The following is a 21266-nucleotide window of genomic DNA, read 5'->3' as shown; positions in this document are numbered from 1 at the left end:
CTGGACAATAAAAGCTGAAATATTTAAGTATATCAACTGTAAATCAAGGTCTCTCTTTTCCGACTTTGCTTGTTGATAATGCTTCTCACTACATCAATGTTCAAATTATTCAAAAGAAACATGAAGTAGCCACTAAAGAAACTATTTAAAACCCCAAAGGAATATTACACAAAGAGCAGCCCTTTTCCAGACTTCATGTCAGGGCTGCTTAGCAAACACGAGCACCACTCTGTATTTCTTCAAGTGGAAAATACATATTTGATATCATTCAAAAGTGTGAAAATTAAATGATGGTACGATTTTGCATGTGAGTATATCTGGTAGCAGTGACTGCTCTGGTAATCTAATAACAAAACCAGTCCTCTTTCAATTTGATTTTATCGCATCGCTGCTTGGATTTGTTATTGTGTTTCAGGTGATGGTAAAATGACTATTTAATTGAAGTGGAATATCAAGGACTCTTAAGAGAATGGCTGTAGGCCTACTTTGACACTGATCATAATAAATATATGATATTGTGAAGGTTACTTTGGAGGATTCATTGTTTTGGCTTTATGTTCAATTTACTTTTCAAGATCTGTAAAAGTTACATTTGTTTAGATAACACCATTCCAAAACTAGACTATAAATGAAACTGAGCAATAGATTTAGCAGTACTTTCACTGAAGCTCATTACTTATTTTCTTAAAGAAACAGATGGGTAAATTTCAAATAATCATTGAACAGTTTCCCGAATCCCAGACAGTAGTTTAGGGTAAAGAAAACCTGAAAAGTCTATTCTACTCTCCCCCCAATAACTATGTGGTTTATTCTGTTCAAGAGCTGACACAGAGGACCAATTAGTTGCTTCCCAACTGTGCTGAGGCCCACGCTCCTCTCCACTCTCCCTGTTGCTCATTCACGCACAGCTTCACAAGCACCATACTCCCTCAGCCACAACCACAACCATACCCCCCCCACCACCACCACCACCAGAGAAAAACAAGAAAATCCCTCTCCTGAGGGGAAATGTAATCTCTACTCAAAGCCAATGAAATGTGATCATTAGCAGCCAGCAATTCCATTCAAACCCAAAATTCTAAACTAAAAATCTCCAGACTTTCAATAGTCGAGTCAACGAGACACAATTTGGAAGGTTGGCCCTGCGAGACTACCTTGTCCTTGACTCCTCTAGTCTCCAATCTGGATCAATACGTCCCACCCCCGACTCCCCACATCCCCCTTGCAAACCAGCTCTATTGTTGTTAGACATCATGGTGTTTAAGTGAACAAATCCATGTCACAATATAAGCCATAGAGGACAACAGATATTTTTGTTTACTGTACAGCTTGCTTAGATTCCACCACCAGAGGCTTTTGCAGCATAACGGGCTTGGGAGCGAGTGACTTAGCCCTAGAGCAGAAACCTGTTGATGCTGTTGCTAGCTACCCTTTGAACAGCTGAAAGCCAACTGAAAAGAGCTAAAAAAAAACTGACCATTTACTCAATACCCCCTATTTAAGTTTCAACATGTTCTGGTTTATAAAAATCTTAGGGTCTAACCTATTCAACGATATTAAAGCCCAGGGTTGACATTCTGATTGTCCAGGGCAAAAACAAACATGTGGAAACTCTACTGATGTATATATATTTTTAAAGGATATGTATGTATATATGTATGTATGTGTATATATATATATATGTGTATGTATGTGTATATGTATATATAAAAAATATAAAAAATAAACATATGGGGGATTGGAAGTGATGCAGACAATTACATTGATGGAAGTTACAATCTATCTGCAATATTAAAGCTGATCTACCCCCTCGAAAAAAAAAAGAAAAAAAAGAAAAGAAAACTCTAGTGATGTTAGACTCCCCCAGAAATCTGTAAAATCACACAATAAATCGAATACTTAAAAAAATAGACAGCTTACTTTCTCCTTCACTTAAGTCACATTAATCAGGCACTATCCCAGGTGACATATGACACGTACATATGACACGTACAATCCAAAACACTCATACAGTGTCCATATTAGGACAGCCTCAGTCTCAGCAGGACTCATTTCAATCTCATTAGGATTTCTTACAGGACCAAAACACACTTTCCAATCTGTCTATCTGTTAAACAGGAACATTGTGACAAATAAGTATCTACTGGCAATGTAAGCAACTGCCCCTGGACTAATCTGAAGCAATGATGATTTATCTTAAGACTGTCTGGGGAGGAAATCTTCTAGTGCAACAGACACATTGTCAAACTTGTGTCGGGGACTTCAGAGATGTTTAAGGACAAATGTAACCAACCGTAAGACAGATGATAAGAGAATTTTGCGCAGTTAATGAGAAAGATACAGCATGCTTTAAGGTCTCTTACACTTTCTCTCAAATGAGGTAGAACAGATGCTTTTAAGGAACAGATTGCATAGCCCACAAAACTGAGCCTTTCAAAATGTTAAACAATCAAGAAAGCTACTTCTTACATCCAAATGGACACTTTCACTTTGTATTCTTCTTAAACTATGCCACTATTTGTTGACCGCAATAAATCAGAAAACATCTCACACCTACCTCTTTCAGCATTTTGGCTTTCCTCGCATTCTGTACAAGTCTTCTCCCTAGCTTCTTAGCATAGAAAATCGAGGCAAACATACTCACAGCAAAGAAAAACAGCAATTGTTTTGTTTGCACAGCCGTGCGTGTGTCTGAGAGACTATTCCTTGTCAGTATATTCCACAGGCAAGAGAGAGCAGGAGGGGGAAAGCAGCAGTGGGACTCTCTCGCTCTCTTACTCTCTCTCGCTCTCTTACTCTCTCTCGCTTTCTCTGCGTCTCAGCACAGCAGAGGCAGGTCTCTCTCTCTCTCACCCACACACACTCACTCACAGTGAAAGAGAGAGAGAGGTGAGAGAAGTGGGGGGGACTGTCTGCAGCTCTATTTACATATCACAGACAGAAGGGACGGACAGAGAGCATGTATTAGCATCCTTAACACCCATCTAGCCCCGAAAACTACCTATCTAGACCTCTAGCACCCAGGGGAGGTTCTGCTATCACCCAGCCCAGTGCCGTACATCATCCTGGGGCAAGCATGCATCTCTCTCTCTCCCCCCCTCCGCCTTAGGCAGCAGAGTTGAGAGTGGAAGGGGGAAAGCTGCTGCTAAATCAATGGTGTCTTCCAGCTTGGCAAGTTTTATACACACACCGTCATGGTGAGGAGGACCCTCTGGGGAACACACAGAGTTTGTTTCCATGAGTCACGCTAGTGCAAGGCAACGTGGGTACTATACCTGTCATTTTCATGACAAAGAAAACAACACAATTACTCACTACCTTGGATGGGGGTACCTCATGCTGGGTTGTGACAGAAAAAAACGATATGCATTTTATTGTCCCCTAAACAATAAAATTAATATGAAATATGATAAGTGTATACTCCAATATTTCGTCAGCATATTTTTTAGAGTGATTCAATCAGTACTTCTGTACGAACAAGGACCATCACAAAAATTCCTTCTTGGAATTCCCTACCACAAGATATTGTATGTGTGACTGAACATTCACATCTTTTAATACAAAAATGTGTCTTCATCCATCTAACGTTATTCTATCAATTGATTCTGCTATATTAATATTAAGGGACAATAAATTGATTTTGTTTACCTTTTCACTTTTTTCCATTTACTTTGTTCTACATTCTGTACTCTACAGTCCTACTCTAATGCAATCAGCATTATAACTACAATGACAATGCTGTGCATTTTACAGTTCACAACATGGTGCAAAAATATATTCTTTGGATTCCCTCATAATTGTTTAGCATACTCTATTTTCATCAGCTATCAAATGTTATGTTCATGATCATGTTCTGAATAGATATGTGGTTGTCTCACCTACCATAGTCGAATGCACTTACTGTAAGTCGCTCTGGGTAAGAGCGTCTGCTAAATGACCAAAATGTCAATGTAATTCATTAAAAGCCTTAAGCATTACCCCATCTTGTCTGATGGAAATATTATGGCAGCAGTGAAGGATGTGCTTCATTAACGTAGCGTCGGCTCATGTCACACCTCATGGAGGGCTTATAAACACAACCACACCGTGCCTCATTTTCACCCCCAATCAATAGCCCGAAACACACATCAAACCACTCGACCCCGGAGGAATACCATCCACAGCTGAGAGAGAGAGGTAGACTGGTTCCTGATAATCCTCTAAACAGCACCTGATCTTCACTATCACTTAAGAGCACATTGTGAGCTGTAAAGAGTTCTATCTCAGGGTCTTCAGTACTAAAGCAGACAGCAATATTTGGCTGGAAATGATAAGAACTAGGGATATGAAAAAATACTCTTGAATAGCTCAGTTTTGTTGAGTGAAGATTTCAACCAAAACGCCTGCCGTTTACAGTGATGACAATGGACTTTTCTAGATGAAATATATCACCTCAAAATGTCTGCCTAGTCCACACTATGAGATGCCATAATATTGAAGACCATTTAAAAACATTTGTCATCTGCTGGTGTGTTTTGCATATATTCATGTCCAAACTGTGAGAGGGAATTCCTGTTTTAGATTATGAGGGATATTTGTCTGTAATAGACTAAATGGAGCTGTACCTAGAGTGAACAGAAGAAGATGACTGAGGTGTTTTGGCACAACCACTGTTTGTCTGCGTCCCAATGACACTCTAAAATGGCACCCTATTCCCTATAATGTGCAAATAAATAAGTTAATTAGTAAAAATGTGCTTAACAAGTCACATAATAAGTTGCATGGACTCACTCTGTGTGCAATAATAGTTTTTAACATGATTTTTACATGAATAACCCATCTCTGTACCCCACACATACAATTATCAGTAAGGTCCCTAAGTCAAGCAGTGAATTTCAAGCACAGATACAACCACAAAGACCAGGAAGGTTTTCCTATGCCTCGCAAAGAAGGGCACTTATTGGTAGATGGGTATAAAAAAATAAATAGCTAACATCCCTTTGAGCATGGTGCAGTTATTAATTGTATGCTTCAGATGGTGTTTCAATACACCCAGTCACTACAAAGATACAGGTGTCCTTCCTAACTCAGTTGCCGGAGAGGAAGGAAACCGCTCAGGGAATTCACCATGAGGTTACAGTGTTTAATGGCAGTGATAGGAGAAAACTGAGGATGGATAAACAACATTGTAGTTACTCCACAATACTAACCTAAATGACAGGGTGAAAAGAAGGAAGCCTATTCCAAAACATGCATACTGTTTGCAATAAGGCACTAAAGTAATACTGCAAAAAATGTGCCAAAGAAATGACATTTTTGTCCTAAATACAATGCGTTGTGTTTGGGGCAAATCCAACAAAACACATCAATGAGTACCAATCTTCATATTTTCAAGAATGGTGGTGGCTGCATCATGTTATGGGTATGCTTGTCATCGGCAAGGACTAGGGAGTTTTTTAGGATACAAATAAACATAAGAGTTAAGCACAGGCAAAATCCTAGAGGAAAACCTGGTTCAGTCTGCTTTCCAACAGACACTGGGAGACAAATTCATCTTTCAGCTGGACAATAACCTAAAACAAGGCGAATTATACACTGGAGTAGCTTACCAAGACGACATTGAATGTTCCTGAGTGGCCTAGTTACATTTTTGACTTAAATCGGCTTCAAAATCTATGGCAAGACTTTAAAATGGCTGTCTAGCAATGATCAACAACCAACTTGACAGAGCTGGGGCAAATATTGTACAATCCAAGTGTGCAAAGCTCTTACAGACTTACCCAGAAAGACTCACAGCTGTATTCGCTGCCAAAGGTGATTCTAACATGTATTGACTCAGGGGGTTGAATACTTATCTAATCAAGATATATTAGTGTTTTATTTTCCATTAATAAAAAAATCCTAATAATCTTCCACTGACATTACAGAGTATTTTGTGTAGATCGTTGACAGACAAAAATGACAATTAAATCCATTTTAATCCCACTTTGTAACACAACAAAATATGGAAAAAGTCAAGGAGTGTGAATATTTACACTCAGACCAGCCAAACTCCAATTATTGTTTGTGTTCATTATGAGCATGTCTGTTTCACATAGATAAGAGTAGGTCCAATAATTTGTAAACTCTGCAAATTAGGATTATGCAATAATAAGAATATTTTGTATTAATGAACTTGTATAGCAATAATCAGCTAAAGGCAAATGATGTCTGAACCTCAGGAGGTGAAACGAAACCACATAATGCATGAGCGATGTCACACATTTACCATTTTATGAGGCTATTTATCACTGAATAAGCAGAACAAAAAATATTCAGCATTTTACCAACTGTATTCTAAAACTGTATTCATGCTCATTCATATGTCCTCATTCCCACTGCACTCTTATATGTAACTATGCTTTGCTTCTGTTACTTAAAGTAGTCTATCATGCCTATCATTTGTTGATTTCAATCCACTAAAATTGCCCAGCCTTATATAAAAATCAATGTGCTTTTTTAAACTTGTGCAATGCATCACCAGTCTTTGAACTCGTGAAATTGATGGTGGACATAATCAAGATTGGATCCGATGTCCATATCAGTGATTGGGGGATTTTCTAATAGTGCTTTCAGACTTGCATTAGATATTTCAGATGGAGAGAGTTAATACTTGATTTAGAAGTTGTCTGTCTGGTTGCATGCACATTTGGTGGTACAGAAAGAATGGAAAATGGATAGCAAACATTTTATTGACTAAATCCCTCTTGCCACTACACAGCCAGGTTGCATTTAGTCCTGAAAGGCTCACGACATAGGACTGCCGCTTTCTGAATCTAGTTTAAACTCCCTTCATCTTGCACATGCCGCTGTGCAGTTCAAACGCACTTACAAAAGTGCTATCCGGAAATCCACCATCGGCAATTGATTGAATACCGGCTTTAGATGCCAGTGAGGCTAAGAATGGCAGCTATGAAAAATACTTTCTGTAAATAATCTCCAAAAACATTTGCCTATTGCCTGCCGGCAAATATTCAACTTCGCATTCATGAAATCATTCATACGAAAGTGAACAACAATATGGTATGTTATGGAGTTTATCTACTGGACTAATGCTACCTTTCAGTGGTGTAAAGTACTTAAGTAAAAATACTTTAAAGTACTACTTAAGTAAAGTACATATACCCCAAAAAACTACTTATATTATTTTTACAGAATTTTACTTTACTCCATTCCTAAAGAAAATAATGTACTTTTTACTCCATACATTTTCCCTTACACCCAAAAGTACTCCTTACATTTCGAATGCTTAGCAGGAGAGAAAAATTGTCATCCCTGGTCATCCCTAGTCATCCCTACTGCCTCTGATCTGGCGGACTCACTAAACACAAATGCTTCATTTGTAAATGATGTCTGAGTGTTGAAGTATGCCCTTGGTGATCCGTAAATAAATAACAATAAAACATTTTGCTTAATATAAGGAATGTGAAATTATTTATACTTTTACTTTTGATACTTAAGTATATTTTAGCAATTACATATATTTTTGATACTTAAGTATTTGTAAAAATATATATATATATATTTTTAAGACTTTTACTCAAGTAGTATTTTGCTGGGTGACTTTCAATTTTACTTTAATTTTTCTATTATGGTATCTTTACTTTTACTCAAGCATGACAATTGGGTACTTTTTCCGCCACTGCTGCATTTGGTAAAAATGTTACAATGGCTACCACGGGCTGAAAGTCCCTGTCGGTGACTACAGCATGTCAGTGAAAGTTTGGATTTTGATTTAGATTTTTTTTGTCATTTAGCAGACGCTCTTATCCAGAGCCATTTACAGTTAGTCATACAGGGCTGGATAAAATTCCTTGGCCATCTGCCATCTGCAGGGTCTGCCCTGGTCGTCCCGGGGTTCTGTCTAGAGGACATGCAGGTAAACAGTAAACAGCTCCAGGAGGGTCTGGCAGGGGGACGGGGCACTCAACATGAATGACACACGGCTTCTTGTCATGCCACAGTTGGCCTTACCAAGAGGTTACCCTCCATATTTGCATAATCTGATACACACACTACTCTCCTGCTGGCCTTTACTGCATTGTTCCCCCTTGACTGGATCTTAACTTGGAGAATAAACTGGTCATGTAATAATACAGTATAATAATAACTACAAAATAATGATAATGATAATAATATGTACACAACACATGAGCAAGACATGACACCTACAGTGCCTTCGGAAATTATTCAGACCCCTTGACTTTTTCCACATTTTGTTACGTTACAGCCTTATTCTAAAATTGATTAAATAAATAAAAATCCCCAGCAATCTACACACAATACCCCATAATGACAAAGCGAAAACAGGTTTTTAGAAATGTTAGCAAATTTATAAAAAATAAATAATAATAATATTTTATTTACATAAGTATTCAGACCCTTTGCTATGAGACTCGAAATTGAGCTCAGGTGCATCCTGTTTCCATTGATCATCCTTGAGATGTTTCTACAACTTGATTGGAGTCCACCTGTGGTCAATTCAATTGAATGGACATGATTTGGAAAGGCACACACCTGTCTATATAAGGTTCCACAGTTGACAGTGCATGTCAGAGTAAAAACCAAGCCATGAGGTCGAAGGAATTGTCCGTAGAGCTCCAAGACAGGATTGTGTCGAGGCACAGATCTGGGGAAGGGTATCAAAAAATGTCTGCAGCATTGAAGGTCCCCAAGAACACAGTGGCCTCCATCATTCTTAAATGGAAGAAGTTTGGAACCACCAAGACTCTTCCTAGAGCTGACCGCCCGGCCAAACTGAGCAATCGGGGGAGAAGGGCCTTGGTCAGGGAGGTGACCAAGAACCTGATGGTCACTTTGACAGAGCTCTAGAGTTCCTCTGTGGAGATGGGAGAACCTTCCAGAAGGACAACCATCTCTGCAGCACTCCACCAATCAGGCCTTTATGGTAGAGTGGCCAGACGGAAGCCACACCTCAGTAAAAGGCACATGACAGCCCGCTTGGAGTTTGTCAAAAGGCACCTAAAGACTCTCAGACCATGAGAAACAAGATTCTCTGGTCTGATAAAACCAAGATTCAACTCTTTGGCCTGAATGCCAAGCATCACCTGGAAGAAACCTGGCACCATCCCTACGGTGAAGCATGGTGGTGGCAGCATCATGCTGTGGGGATGTTTTTCAGCGACGGACTGGGAAACTAGTCAGGACCGAGGCAAAGATGAACGGAGCAAAGTACAGAGAGATCCTTGATGAAAACCTGCTCCAGAGCGCTCAGGACCTCAGACTGGGGAGAAGGTTCACCTTCCAACAGGACAACAACCCTAAGCACACAGCCAAGACAATGCAGGAGTGGCTTCGGGACAAGTCTCTGAATGTCCTTGAGTAGCCTGCCAGAGCCCGCACTTGAACCCGATCGAACATCTCTGGAGAGATTTGAAAATAGCTGTGCAGCAACGCTCCCCATCCAACCTGACAGACCTTGAGAGGATCTGCAGAGAAGAATGGGAGAAACTCCCCAAATACAGGTGTGCCAAGCTTGTAGTGTCATACCCAATAAGACTCGAGGCTGTAATCAATGCCAAAGGTGCTTCAATAAAGTATTGAGTAAAGGGTCTGAATACTTATGTAAATTGTTCATTTCTGCTTCGTCATTATGGGGTATTGTGCGTAGATTGATGAGGGGAAAAAACGATTTCATCAATTTTAGAATAGGGCTGTAACCTAACAATGTGGAAAAAGTCAAGGGGTCTGAATACTTTCATTCAACTTTTTCACCCCGTACGCTTTATCTGGACATGGTTCTACAGGACCTCCACCAGTCAAAGCTAAGTAGTAACATTAACACTATGCCATCTAATTGCAGTCGCTGTACTCATAATATAAAGGAAAACTATCGCCTTATGGTGAGGATAGCAGTGCTGCAAGCCCAGCTTCAGCTGCAATCGTTAGGTAGGGCAATTTATGTGTAGGAAAGGATGAAACAGCGTCTGTGCCACCAGTAAGTACAGATAGTAGTATAAATCCCCTCGCACAGTCCCCGCAGCCGGACAATTTTCTCAAGGCTTCTGGAAAGAAATGCTGTCGGCATGCTCAACCGGTGTCGCTCATTCAGCCGACAGAAACTTTCAACCGGTTCTCCCCATTAAGCAACGAGTCGGAGTCAGAGGCCGAGCCTTCTCAGGTCTCTCCTCCACCCGTTACGGGGTCTGAGCCACCGAAGCCTCCCACCATTAGCTCTGACAAATTAAAAACCCTAGTCATTGGCGACTCTATTACCCGCAATATTAGACTTAAAAAGAATAATCCAGCATACACTGTTTACCAGGGGGCAGGCTACCGACGTAAAGGCTAATCTGAAGATGGTGCTGGTTAAGGCAAAAACTGGCGAGTGTAGAGAGTATAGGGATATTGTTATCCACGTCGGCACCAACAATGTTAGGATGAAACAGTCAGAGGTCACCAAGAGCAACATAGCTTCAGCGTGTAAATTAGCTAGAAAGATGTGTCGGCATCGAGTAATTGTCTTTGGTCCCCTCCCAGTTAGGGCGAGTGATGAGCTCTTCAGCAGAGTCTCAGAACTCATTCACTGGTTGAAAACTGTTTTCTGCCCCTCCCAAAAGATAGAATTTGTAGATAATTGGGCCCTCTTTCTGAGACTCACCTACAAACAGGACCAAGCCTGGTCTGCTGAGGAGTGACGGACTCCAACCTAGCTGGAGGGGTGCTCTCATCTTATCTACCAACATAGACAGGGCTCTAACTCCTCTAGCTCCACAATGAGATAGGGTGCAGGCCAGGCAGCAGGCTGTTAGCCAGCCTACCAGCTTAGTGGAGTCTGCCACTAGCACAGTCAATGTAGTCAGCTCAGCTATCCCCATTGAGACCGTGGTTGTGCCTCGATCTAGGTTGAGCAAAACTAAATATGGCGGTGTTCGCCTTAGCAATCTCACTGGAATAAAGACCTCCTCCGTTCCTGTCATTATTGAAAGAGATTATAATATCTCACATCTCAAAATAGGGCTACTTAATGATAGATCCCTCACTTCCAAGGCAGTTATGGTCAATGAACTAATCACTGATCATGGGCCGTATACAGAGTTCCTCACTGAGTTCCCTGAATTCCTATCGGACCTTGTAGTCATGGCAGATAATATTCTAATTTTTGGTGACTTTAATATATAAAAGTATAAAAGTCCACAGACCCACTCCAAAAGGCTTTCGAGCCATCATCGCCTCAGTAGGCTCTGTCCAACATGTCTCCGGACCAACTCATTGCCACAGTCATACCCTGGATCAAGTTTTGTCCCGTGGAATAAATATTGTGGATCTAAATGTTTTTCCTCATAACCCTGGACTATCAGACCACCATCTTATTGCGTTTAAAATCGCAACAAATAATTTGCTCAGACCCCAACCAAGGACCATCAAAAGGTGTGCTATAAATTCTCGGCCAACCCAAAGATTCCTAGAGGCCCTTCCAGACTCCCTCCACCTACGCAAGGATGTCGGAGTACAAAAATCAGTTAACGACCTAACTGAGGATCTAAATGTAACCTTGCGTAATACCCTAGATGCAGTCGCACCCCTAAAAACAAAAAACATTTGTCACAAGAAACTAGCTCCCTGGTATACAGAAAATACCCAAGCCCTGAAGCAAGCTTCCAGAAAATTGGAATGGAAATGGCGCTCCACCAAACTGGAAATCTTCCTACTAGCTGGGAAAGAAAGTAAAGTGCAAAATCGAAGAGCCCTCACTGCTGCTCTATCATCCTATTTTTTCAACCTAATTGAAGAGAATAAGAACAATCCCAAATTTCTATTTGATACTGTCGCAAAGTTAACTAAAAAGCAGCATTCCCCAAGAGAGGATGCCTTTCACTTCAGCAGTGATGAATTCATGAACTTCTTTGACGAAAAGATCATGATCATTAGAAAGCAAATTACGGACTCCTCTTTGAATCTGCGTATTTCTCCAAAGCTCAGCTGTCCTGAGTCTGCACAAAACTGCCAGGACCTAGGATCAATGGAGACGCTCAAGTTTTTTTATCCTATATCTCTCAACACATTCATGAAAATAGTCATGGCCTCTAAACCTTCAAGCTGCATACTGGACCCTATTCCAACTAAACCACTGAAAGAGCTACTTCCTGTGCTTGGCCCTCCTATGGTGAACATGATAAATGGCTCCCTATCCACTGGATGTGTACCAAACTCACTAAACGTGGCAGTAATAAAGCCTCTATTTAAAAAGTCAAACCTTGACCCAGAAAATTTAAAAAACTAATCGGCCTATATCGAATCTCCCATTCCTCTCAAATTTTATAGAAAAAGCTATTGAGCAGCAACTCACTGCCTTCCTGAAGACAACAAATGTATACGAAACGCTTCATAGCACTGAGACCGCACTCGTGAAGGTGGTAAATTACCTTTTAATGGTGTCAGACCAAGGCTCTGCATCTGTCCTCGTGCCCCTAGACCTTAGTGCTGCTTTTGACACCATCGATCACTATATTATTTTGGAGAGATTGGAAACCCTAATTTGTCTACGCGGACAAGTTCTTGCCTGGTTTAGATCTTGTCTGTCAGAAAGATATCAGTTAGTCTCTGTGGATGGTTTGTCCTCTGACAAATCAATTGTACGTTTCGGTGTTCCTCAAGGTTCCGTTTTAGGACCACTATTGTTTTCACTATATATTTTACCTCTTGGTGATGTCATTCGGAAACACAATGTTAACTTTCATTGCTATGCGGACGACACACAGCTGTACATTTCGATGAAACATGGTGAAGCCCCAAAATTGCCTACCCTGGAAGCCTGTGTTTCAGACATGAGGAAGTGGATGGCGGCAGAGATGATAGTTCTAGGTCCCAAGAAACAAAGAGATCTTCTCTCTGGATTTGACAAGTAATATTGATGGTTGTAAAGTCGTCTTTAAAAAAAAACTGTGAAGGACCTCAGCGTTACTCTGGACCCTGATCTCTCTTTTGACGAACATATGAAGAATATTTCAATTACAGCTTTTTTCCATCTACGTAACATTGCAAAAATCAGAAACCTTTTGTCCATAAATGATGTAGAAAAGCTAATCCATGCTTTTGTCACTTCTAGATGAGACTACTGCAATGCTCTACTCTCCGGCTACCTGGATAAAGCACTAAATAAACTTCAGTTAGTGCTAAACACGTCTGCTAGAATCTTGACTAGAACCAAAAAATTACATATTACTCCAGTGCTAGCCACTCTACACTGGCTTCCTGTTAAGGCTAGTGCTGATTTCAAGGTTTTACTGCTAACCTACAAAGCATTACATGGGCTTGCTCCTACCTATCTCTCCGATTTGGTCCTGCCGTACATACCTACACGTACGCTACGGTCACAAGACGCAGGCCTCCTTATTGTCCTTAGAATTTCTAAGCAAACAGCTGGAGGCAGGGCTTTCTCCTATAGAGCTCAATTTTTATGGAATGGTCTGCCTATCCATGTGAGAGACGCAGACTCGGTCTCGACCTTTAAGTCTTTACTGAAGACTCATCTCTTCAGTAGGTCCTATGATTGTGTGTAGTCTGGCCCAGGGGTGCGAAGGTGAACAGAAAGGAACTGGAGTGACAAACCGCCCTTGCTGTCTCTGCCTGGCCGGTTCCTGTCTCTCCATTGGGATTCTCTGCCTCTGACCCTATTACAGGGACTGAGTCACTGGCTTACTGGTGCTTTCCATGCCGTCCATAGGAGGTGTGCGTCACTTGAGTGGGTTGAGTCACTGACGTGATCTTCCTGTCCGGTTTGTCGCCCCCTCGGGCTCGTGCAGTGGAGGAGATCTTTGTGGGCTATACTCAGCCTTGTCTCAGGGTAGTAGGTTGGTGGTCTGTTGATATCCCTCTGGTGGTGTGGGGGCTGTGCTTTGGCAAAGTGGGTGGGGTTATATCCTGCCTTGTTGGCCCTGTCCAGGGGTATTGTCGGACGGTGCCACAGTGTCTCCGGACCCCCCCGTCTCAGCCTCCAGTATCTATGCTGCAATAGTCTATGTGCCAGGGGGCTAGGGTCAGTCTGTTATATCTGGTGTTATTCTCCTGTCTTATCTGGTGTCCTGTATGAATATAAGTATGCTCCCTCTAATTATCTCTCTCTCCCTCTCCTCCCGGAGGACCTGAGCCCTAGGACCATGCCTCAGGACTACCTGGTCTTATGACTCCTTGCTGTCCCCAGTCCACCTGGTCGTGCTGCTGCTCCAGTTTCAACTCTTCTGCCTGCGGCTATGGAACCCTGACCTGTTCACCGGACTTGCTACCTTGTCCCAGACCTGATGTTTTCAACTCTCTCTCTCTACCGCACATGCTATTTCAACCTCTAAATGCCCAGCTATGAAAAGCCAAGTGACATTTACTCCTAATGTACTGACCTGTTGCAACCTCTACAACCACTGTGATTATTATTTGACCCTGCTGGTCATCTATGAACGTTTGAACATTTTGGAGACAAATCTGGCCTTAATGGCCATGTACTGTTATAATCTCCACCCGGCACAGCCAGAAGGGGACTGGCCACCCCTCAGAGCCTGGTTCCTCTCTAGGTTTCTTCCTAGGTTTCTGCCTTTCTAGGGAATTTTTCCTAGCCACTGTGCTTCTACATCTGCATTGCTTGCTGTTTGGGGTTTTAGACTGGGTTTTCTGTATATCACTTTGTGACATCTGCTGATGTAAAAAGGGCTTTATAAATACATTTGATTGATTGATTGATTGATTGAACTAGGGCCCGCGCTTTTCTTTGTCAGGTTGCATACAGAAAAACACCCAGCCCTGGTTACATCAACTTCAATGGAATACCATTGTATACCATGTTTTGTTCAGAAAAGTATTTGTCAGCAGTTTGATGGAGTGGAGAGTGGATGCAAATGGGATGGTTCATCCAATCTAAATGGTTGGGTGAAATTAAGGGTCCTACTAATCACCCCAAACAACCCAAAACTACCCCATAGTACTAAAATCAAAACAAAAAAAGTCCCAAAAAGAACCCCAAACAGGCACCCAAAAGAACACAAAACAACCCAAAAGTACCCAAAAGAACCAAAAAACGTACCCAAAAGAAACTCAAACAGGTACCAAAAAGAACCCCAAAGTACCCGAAAGAACCCCAAAGTCCCCAAAGAACCCCAAACGGGTACCCAAATTATCAGTTCAGGTTCACATTTCGGACACGTCAATAATGGCTTGGTCAGTTGGGCTGGTTCTCCTCTGGCTAGAGGGAGCCATTTGATAATACATTAGACTCAGAGATAATCCGGGTCCCTCAAGCGTCATCAGTGACTTTTCCTGTAAACCGTGACGTGGGACACAATCCTGACGCCTGCCATGAACGGAGCGGTCTATTGGCTTAAGCAATAGCAATATCGACGCAGAAGGAGCTAGGCTATCATCCTGTGCTAATGGATTGATTGTATCTATTTCCTACCCAGAGCAATAGAATCAAATATCAAAAAATTATTGTGTATGAACAAGAATTTAGTTATAAATGTGATGTTTCAGGTGTTATGTCCGACTGAGAGCGAAGTGATTATTACGCGATGATTGATTAAAATCACAGCTGTTGATACAGCACCTACGTCATTCTCAGACAAACAATGGCACTTGTAGACTTCAATAAACGACTGCCATCTCAACTCATAATGTAGTGTTTTGTGCTTTACCGCTTATAAGCTATGCTTTTTTAAATATATAAGGCATGCATTTTCTGGGTGAAGGCTGTGTGTTATCTTTTATCGACACATTAGATAATGCACCTGAAGTGAAAATGTTTTGATTGACCAACATTTGAGCCACAGGGAATCTGTCAAAAATACTGTAAATAATATACAAATATGCATTTAAGCTTATAGTCTGTGTGATTCCCACCTATATTGTCACTACTTAGCTACATTCTCCTGGGTCAGATCTTTAAAATAAGCCCTTGAAAAGGCATTAACTCCCAGATTTGACCCTAAAAGGACACCAATACAGGCACATTTGGCTGTCTGCAATAGGACTCATCAGAATGCTATACCGCTAAAGGCCAGTAGAGGATGGCAAGAGAGACCATGATATTTTACATTTACATTTTAGTCATTTAGCAGATGCTCTTATCCAGAGCGACTTACAGGAGCAATTAGGGTTAAGTGCCTTGCTCAAGGGCACATCGACAGATTTTTCACCTAGTCGGCTCGGGGATTAGAACCAGCGGCCTTTCGGTTACTGGCACAACGCTCTTAACCACTAAGCTACCTGCATCAGATAAAGTGTAGATAATTGGCTAACATAGAATGCACATAAATTAACAATTGAATGTTCCTCAGTGGCCTAGTTACAGTTTTGATTTAAATCGGCTTGAAAATCTATGGATTCTATGGAAGACGGGTCATAATAATGTTTGAAATGAAGTGAATGGAATGGTATCAAACACATGGAAACCATGTGTTTGATGTGTTGGATACCATTCCATTGATTTCGTTCCAGCCATTACTATGAGCCTGTCCTCCACAATGAAGGTGCCACCAGCCGCCTGTGCTGTAATCTAATATCCCAATGTTAGCAAAGCTAACTACAAGCTGTAACTTCCTCAAAAAAAACATGTAGATTCGATGAACCATGCCTTTTAACCTTTTACTGCAGTGGGCTAAATCAGGGTAACACAGAGTGTTTCTTTGTAGTCTTAAACAAATCTACTTTGAAACCAAAGTATACACCTCACACACACATGGTTATGGAGTTGAAATGTATTAAGTTTTCAACCAATATTACACTTTATATACATCACAGAAGACTGAACTATAACAAAACCGTTTAACATAGAAACACCAGATTTCTGGCTGTTTTTTAAAATGTTTATTCATTTTTAAATTATGAAAAATATTAATAACATTCCACCCATGAGGCCACTAGTCAATTGACTGCAGGAAAGGGCTACAGACAGTGGTAAAGCTCGGGTGTACGTACAAGTGTTACATGACGCAGTTGCAGAGAGATGGGTTCACAGAGGTAATGTCCCTGGAGTCATCAACAAATACTTGTGTGTAATAGAAATCCTGTTCAAGCTGTCACTCATACTCAGACGTAGCTTGGTCTCTCTTAAACTAGAGATTAGGAGATGTACCAGCAGAGTGAGGCACATTACACAACAGGTCAACCTGCATCCTCTCACGCCATCCTGCATCCGCAAGCACAAGACAGATGAAGATGACCTTTTGTCCAATTGTACACAAGGTCCAATGGAAATTCGACTTCCACTTTATCCCACCACTCCGAATGCACACAGATCCAAGTCAGGATTTAAAGAGGGAGAGAAACTCCATTCTACCAACCCATGCAGAGGTAAAAGCTCACACCAGGCTTGCCCTATGGCAAATAAAACTGGCTGCCCCACTGAACACACACACAAAATAAACAACAATCATAAATAAGCGTACGCTCACTCCATGGTTGACACGCTGAGGCTGTCAAACTTGCAGGGCTGCCTATTGATTGAAGTGAAAAAAATATAGACCGGCTGATGACCTTGACTTCTTGGTTAGTGTGCACACACAAACACACACACGTCAGCACCTGCCTTTACTAGAGTGAGGGGGAAGGGCATAAATAAATACACAATTGACACATGATTAAAAATAATAATAATAAAATAATAAAAAGTTTTGTCTACTTTTGCAGTGCCTTATTAACTGGAAAATAAGCAGATAACAACCTAGAAAGTATCTGAATTATTAATTAATTATTATTTTAAAAATTACAATGTTTCTTCTGCCCTTACAAAGTTATGGACATTGGATTTTGAGTTAAATAATCAATTACAAGGGAGGAGCGAAACCCAGCAGACACACGGCACTCCAGGAATAGAGTTTGACATCCCTGCTCTAAAGCCTCATATGGGACTCTTGGTAGCGCTCCAGCTATACATATGTCTCACATATTTACATACAATTATCACAAAAGCTCTTGCCATGCATTTTCAGAGCCCCGGATAGCTAAACCCTCTAGTTAATAGTGAGGGCTACTGCATATTGCCATTACACACAACATTTGAGGGAAGGCAAAACTACACATTAAAACAAATTGACTTTTTCCCTATATTAAGAGCTGGAGCAGAAAGAACAGGACACTAGGAGATAACCTCACTGGAAGACTTTCTCTCATAACAACATAGGAGGACCCATTCAATAAATGAAGACTTACTTTTCATTACTTGCGCACATACACTACATTACCAAAAGTATGTGGACACCTGCTCGTCAAACATCTCATTCCAATTTGGAATTAATATGGAGTTGATCCCCCTTTGCTGCTATAACAGCCTCCACTCTTCTGGGAAGGCTTTCCACTAGATGTTGGAACATTGCTGCGAGGACTTGCTTCCATTCAGCTACAAGAGCATTAGTGAGGTCAGGCACTGATGTTGGGCAATTTGGCCTGGCTCGCAGTCGGCGTTCCAATTCATCCCAAAGGTGTTCGATGGGGTTGTGGTCAGGAATCTGTGCTGGCCAGTTCTTCCACACCGATCTCAACAAACCATTTCTGTATGGACCTCACTTTGTGCACGGGGGCATTGTTATGCTGAAATAGGAAAGGGACTTCCCCAAACTGTTGCCACAAAGTTGGAAGCAAAGAATTGTCTTGAATGTCATTGTATGCTGTAGCGTTAAGATTTCCATTCACTGGAACTAAGAGGCCTAGCCCGAACCATGAAAAACTGTCCCATACCATTATTTCTCCTCCACCAAACTTTACACTTGGCACTACGCATTGGGGCAGGTAGCGTTCTCCTGGCATCCGCCAAACCCAGATTCGTCCGTCGGACTGCCAGATGGTGAAGATGGCGCCGACAGACATGGCAGCTCTGCTTCTAGCTCCTAAGCAACTTTGCATTATTTTGGTTTCTTGTGTGTTATTTCTTACATTATTAGCCCTGTTTTGTGTTTTTTGTGTTATTACATACAGCCGGAAATAACTTTTAGATATCAGAGCGGCGGTAACTCACCAGCATTACAACCAGGAATACGACTTTCCCGAATTTGATCCTTTGTTCGTATCCCCCAGGGCAATTGAACTTATTGAACTGCTCCAAGTCGCCGCAGGCGGAGAAGAGGTATTCGGAGTGGACTTCTAGTCCGACTCAGGAGAGGGGCACACCATCCATCGCTTCCGAGTATATTACTCGCTAATGTTCAGTCTCTGGACAATAAAGTAGACGAGCTTAGGGCGAGGATCTCCTTCCAGAGAGACATCAGACATACTATGTTCCATGGAATCATGGCTCTCTCAGGATATACTGTCCCCGTCCATTTAGCCAGCTGGGTTCTCAGTTCATTGCGCAGACAGGAATAAAGAACTCTCCGGGAAGAAGAAAGGTGGGGTGTATGTTTCATGATTAACTACTCATGGTGTGATTGTAATAACATACAGAAACTCAAGTCCTTTTGTTCCCCCGACCTAGAATACCTCACAATCAAATGCCGACCATATTACCTCCCAAGTGAATTCTCTTCAGTTATAGTCACAGCCGTGTATATTCCCCCTCAAGCCGATACCACGACGGCCCTCAAGGAACTACACTGGACTTTATGCAAACTGGAAACCACATATCCTGAGGCCGCATTTATTGTAGCTGTGGATTTTAAAAGAGCAAATTTGAGGAAAACACTACCGAAGTTCTATCAACACATTGACTGTAGTACTCGCTTAGGAAAAACACTAGATCCCTGCTACTTGCCTTTTCGAGATGCCTACAAGGCCTTCCCCTGCCCTCCTTTCAGCAAATCAGATCATGACTCCATTTTGCTCCTCCCTTCCTATAGGCAGAAACTCAAACAGGAAGTACCCGTGCTAAGGTCTATTCAACGCTGGTCTGACCAATCAGAATCCATGCTTCAAGATTGTTTTGATCAGGCGTACTGGGATATGTTCCAGGTAGCCGCTGAGAATAATATTGACATTTACACGGACACGGTGATGGAGTTCATCAGGAAATGTATAGGGGATGTTGTTCCCACGTTGACTATTAAAACCTACCCAAACCAGAAACCGTGGATAGATGGCAGCATTCGCGCAAAACTGAAAGTGCGAACCACCGCATTTAACCACGACAAGGTGACTGGGAATATGGTTGAATACAAACAGTTTAGTTATTCCCTCCGTAAGGCAATCAAACAGGCAAAACGTCAGTACAGAGACAAAGTGGAGTCGCAATTCAACGGCTCAGACACGAGACGTATGTGGCAGGGTCTACAGATAATCCCAGATTACAAAGGGAAAACCAGCCACGTCGCGGACACCGATGACTTGCTCCCAGACAAGCTAAACACCTTCTTTGCCCGCTTTGAGGATAACACAGTGCCACCGACGCGGCCCGTTCCCAAGGACTGTGGGCTCTTCTTCTCCGTGGCCGACGTGAGTAAGGCATTTAAGTGTGTTAACACTCGCAAGGCTGCCGGCCCAGACGACATCCCTAGCTGCGTCCTCAGAGCATGCACAGACCAGCTGGCTGGTGTATTTACGGACATATTCAATCTCTCCCTATCCCAGTCTGCTGTGTGGGGCTTGCTTCAAGATGTCCACCATTGTTCCTGTACCCAAGAATGCAAAGGTAACTGAACTAAATTACTATCGCCCTGTAGCACTCACTTCTGTCATCATGAAGTGCTTTGAGAGGCTAGTTAAGGATCATATCATCTCTACCTTACCTGACACCCTAGACCCACTTCAATTTGCTTACCGCCCCAATAGATCCACAGACGATGCAATCCCCATCACACTGCACACTGTCCTATTCCATCTGGACAAGAGGAATACCTACGTCAGAATGCTGTTCATTGACTATAGCTCAGCCTTCAACACCATAGTACCCTCCAAGCTCATCATTAAGCTCGGGGCCCTGGGTCTGAACCCCGCCCTGTGCAATTGGGTCCTTTACTTCCTGACGGGCCCCAGGGGGTGAAGGTAGGAAACAACACCTCCACTTCCCTGATCCTCAACACATGGGCACCACAAAGGTGCATGCTCAGCCCACTCCTGTACTCCCTGTTCACCCATGACTGTGTGGCCATGCACGCCTCCAACTCAATCATAGAGGTTGCAGACGACACAACAGTAGTAGGCCTGATTACCAACAATGACGAGACAGCCTACAGGGAGGAGGTGAGGGCCCTGGCGGAGTGGTGCCAGGAAAATAACCTCTCCCTCAACGTCAACAAAACGAAGGAGCTGATCGTGGACTTCAGGAAACAGCAGAGGGAGCATGCCCCTATCCACATCAACGGGACCGCAGTGGA

The 21266-nt window shown here is 42.1% G+C and overlaps 1 protein-coding gene across 9 annotated transcripts in view; it reads right to left on the bottom strand.

Annotated features, from left to right (window-relative positions):
* LOC121573994 (disks large homolog 2) overlaps positions 1 to 21266 on the bottom strand; it is a 324395-nt gene that overhangs the window by 170197 nt on the left and 132932 nt on the right. Inside the window, exon 1 of one of the 9 annotated variants that reach the window (XM_041886462.2) lies at positions 2558 to 2694. The exons of 7 other annotated variants lie outside the window; for them this stretch is intronic. In XM_041886462.2, coding sequence (XP_041742396.1) covers positions 2558 to 2638 — 81 coding nt within the window. In that variant the 5' untranslated portion in view covers positions 2639 to 2694. Of the gene's footprint in view, positions 1 to 2557; positions 2695 to 21266 lie in introns of those variants that run through there. One more of the 9 variants, XM_041886464.2, reaches the window with a different exon arrangement.

The sequence above is a fragment of the Coregonus clupeaformis genome, chromosome 9 (genome assembly GCF_020615455.1).
Source record: "Coregonus clupeaformis isolate EN_2021a chromosome 9, ASM2061545v1, whole genome shotgun sequence".
In the NCBI taxonomy this organism is placed as follows: Eukaryota; Metazoa; Chordata; class Actinopteri; order Salmoniformes; family Salmonidae; genus Coregonus; species Coregonus clupeaformis.
Note: the sequence above shows the minus strand (reverse complement) of the source record. Positions and strands in the feature narration are given on the sequence as shown.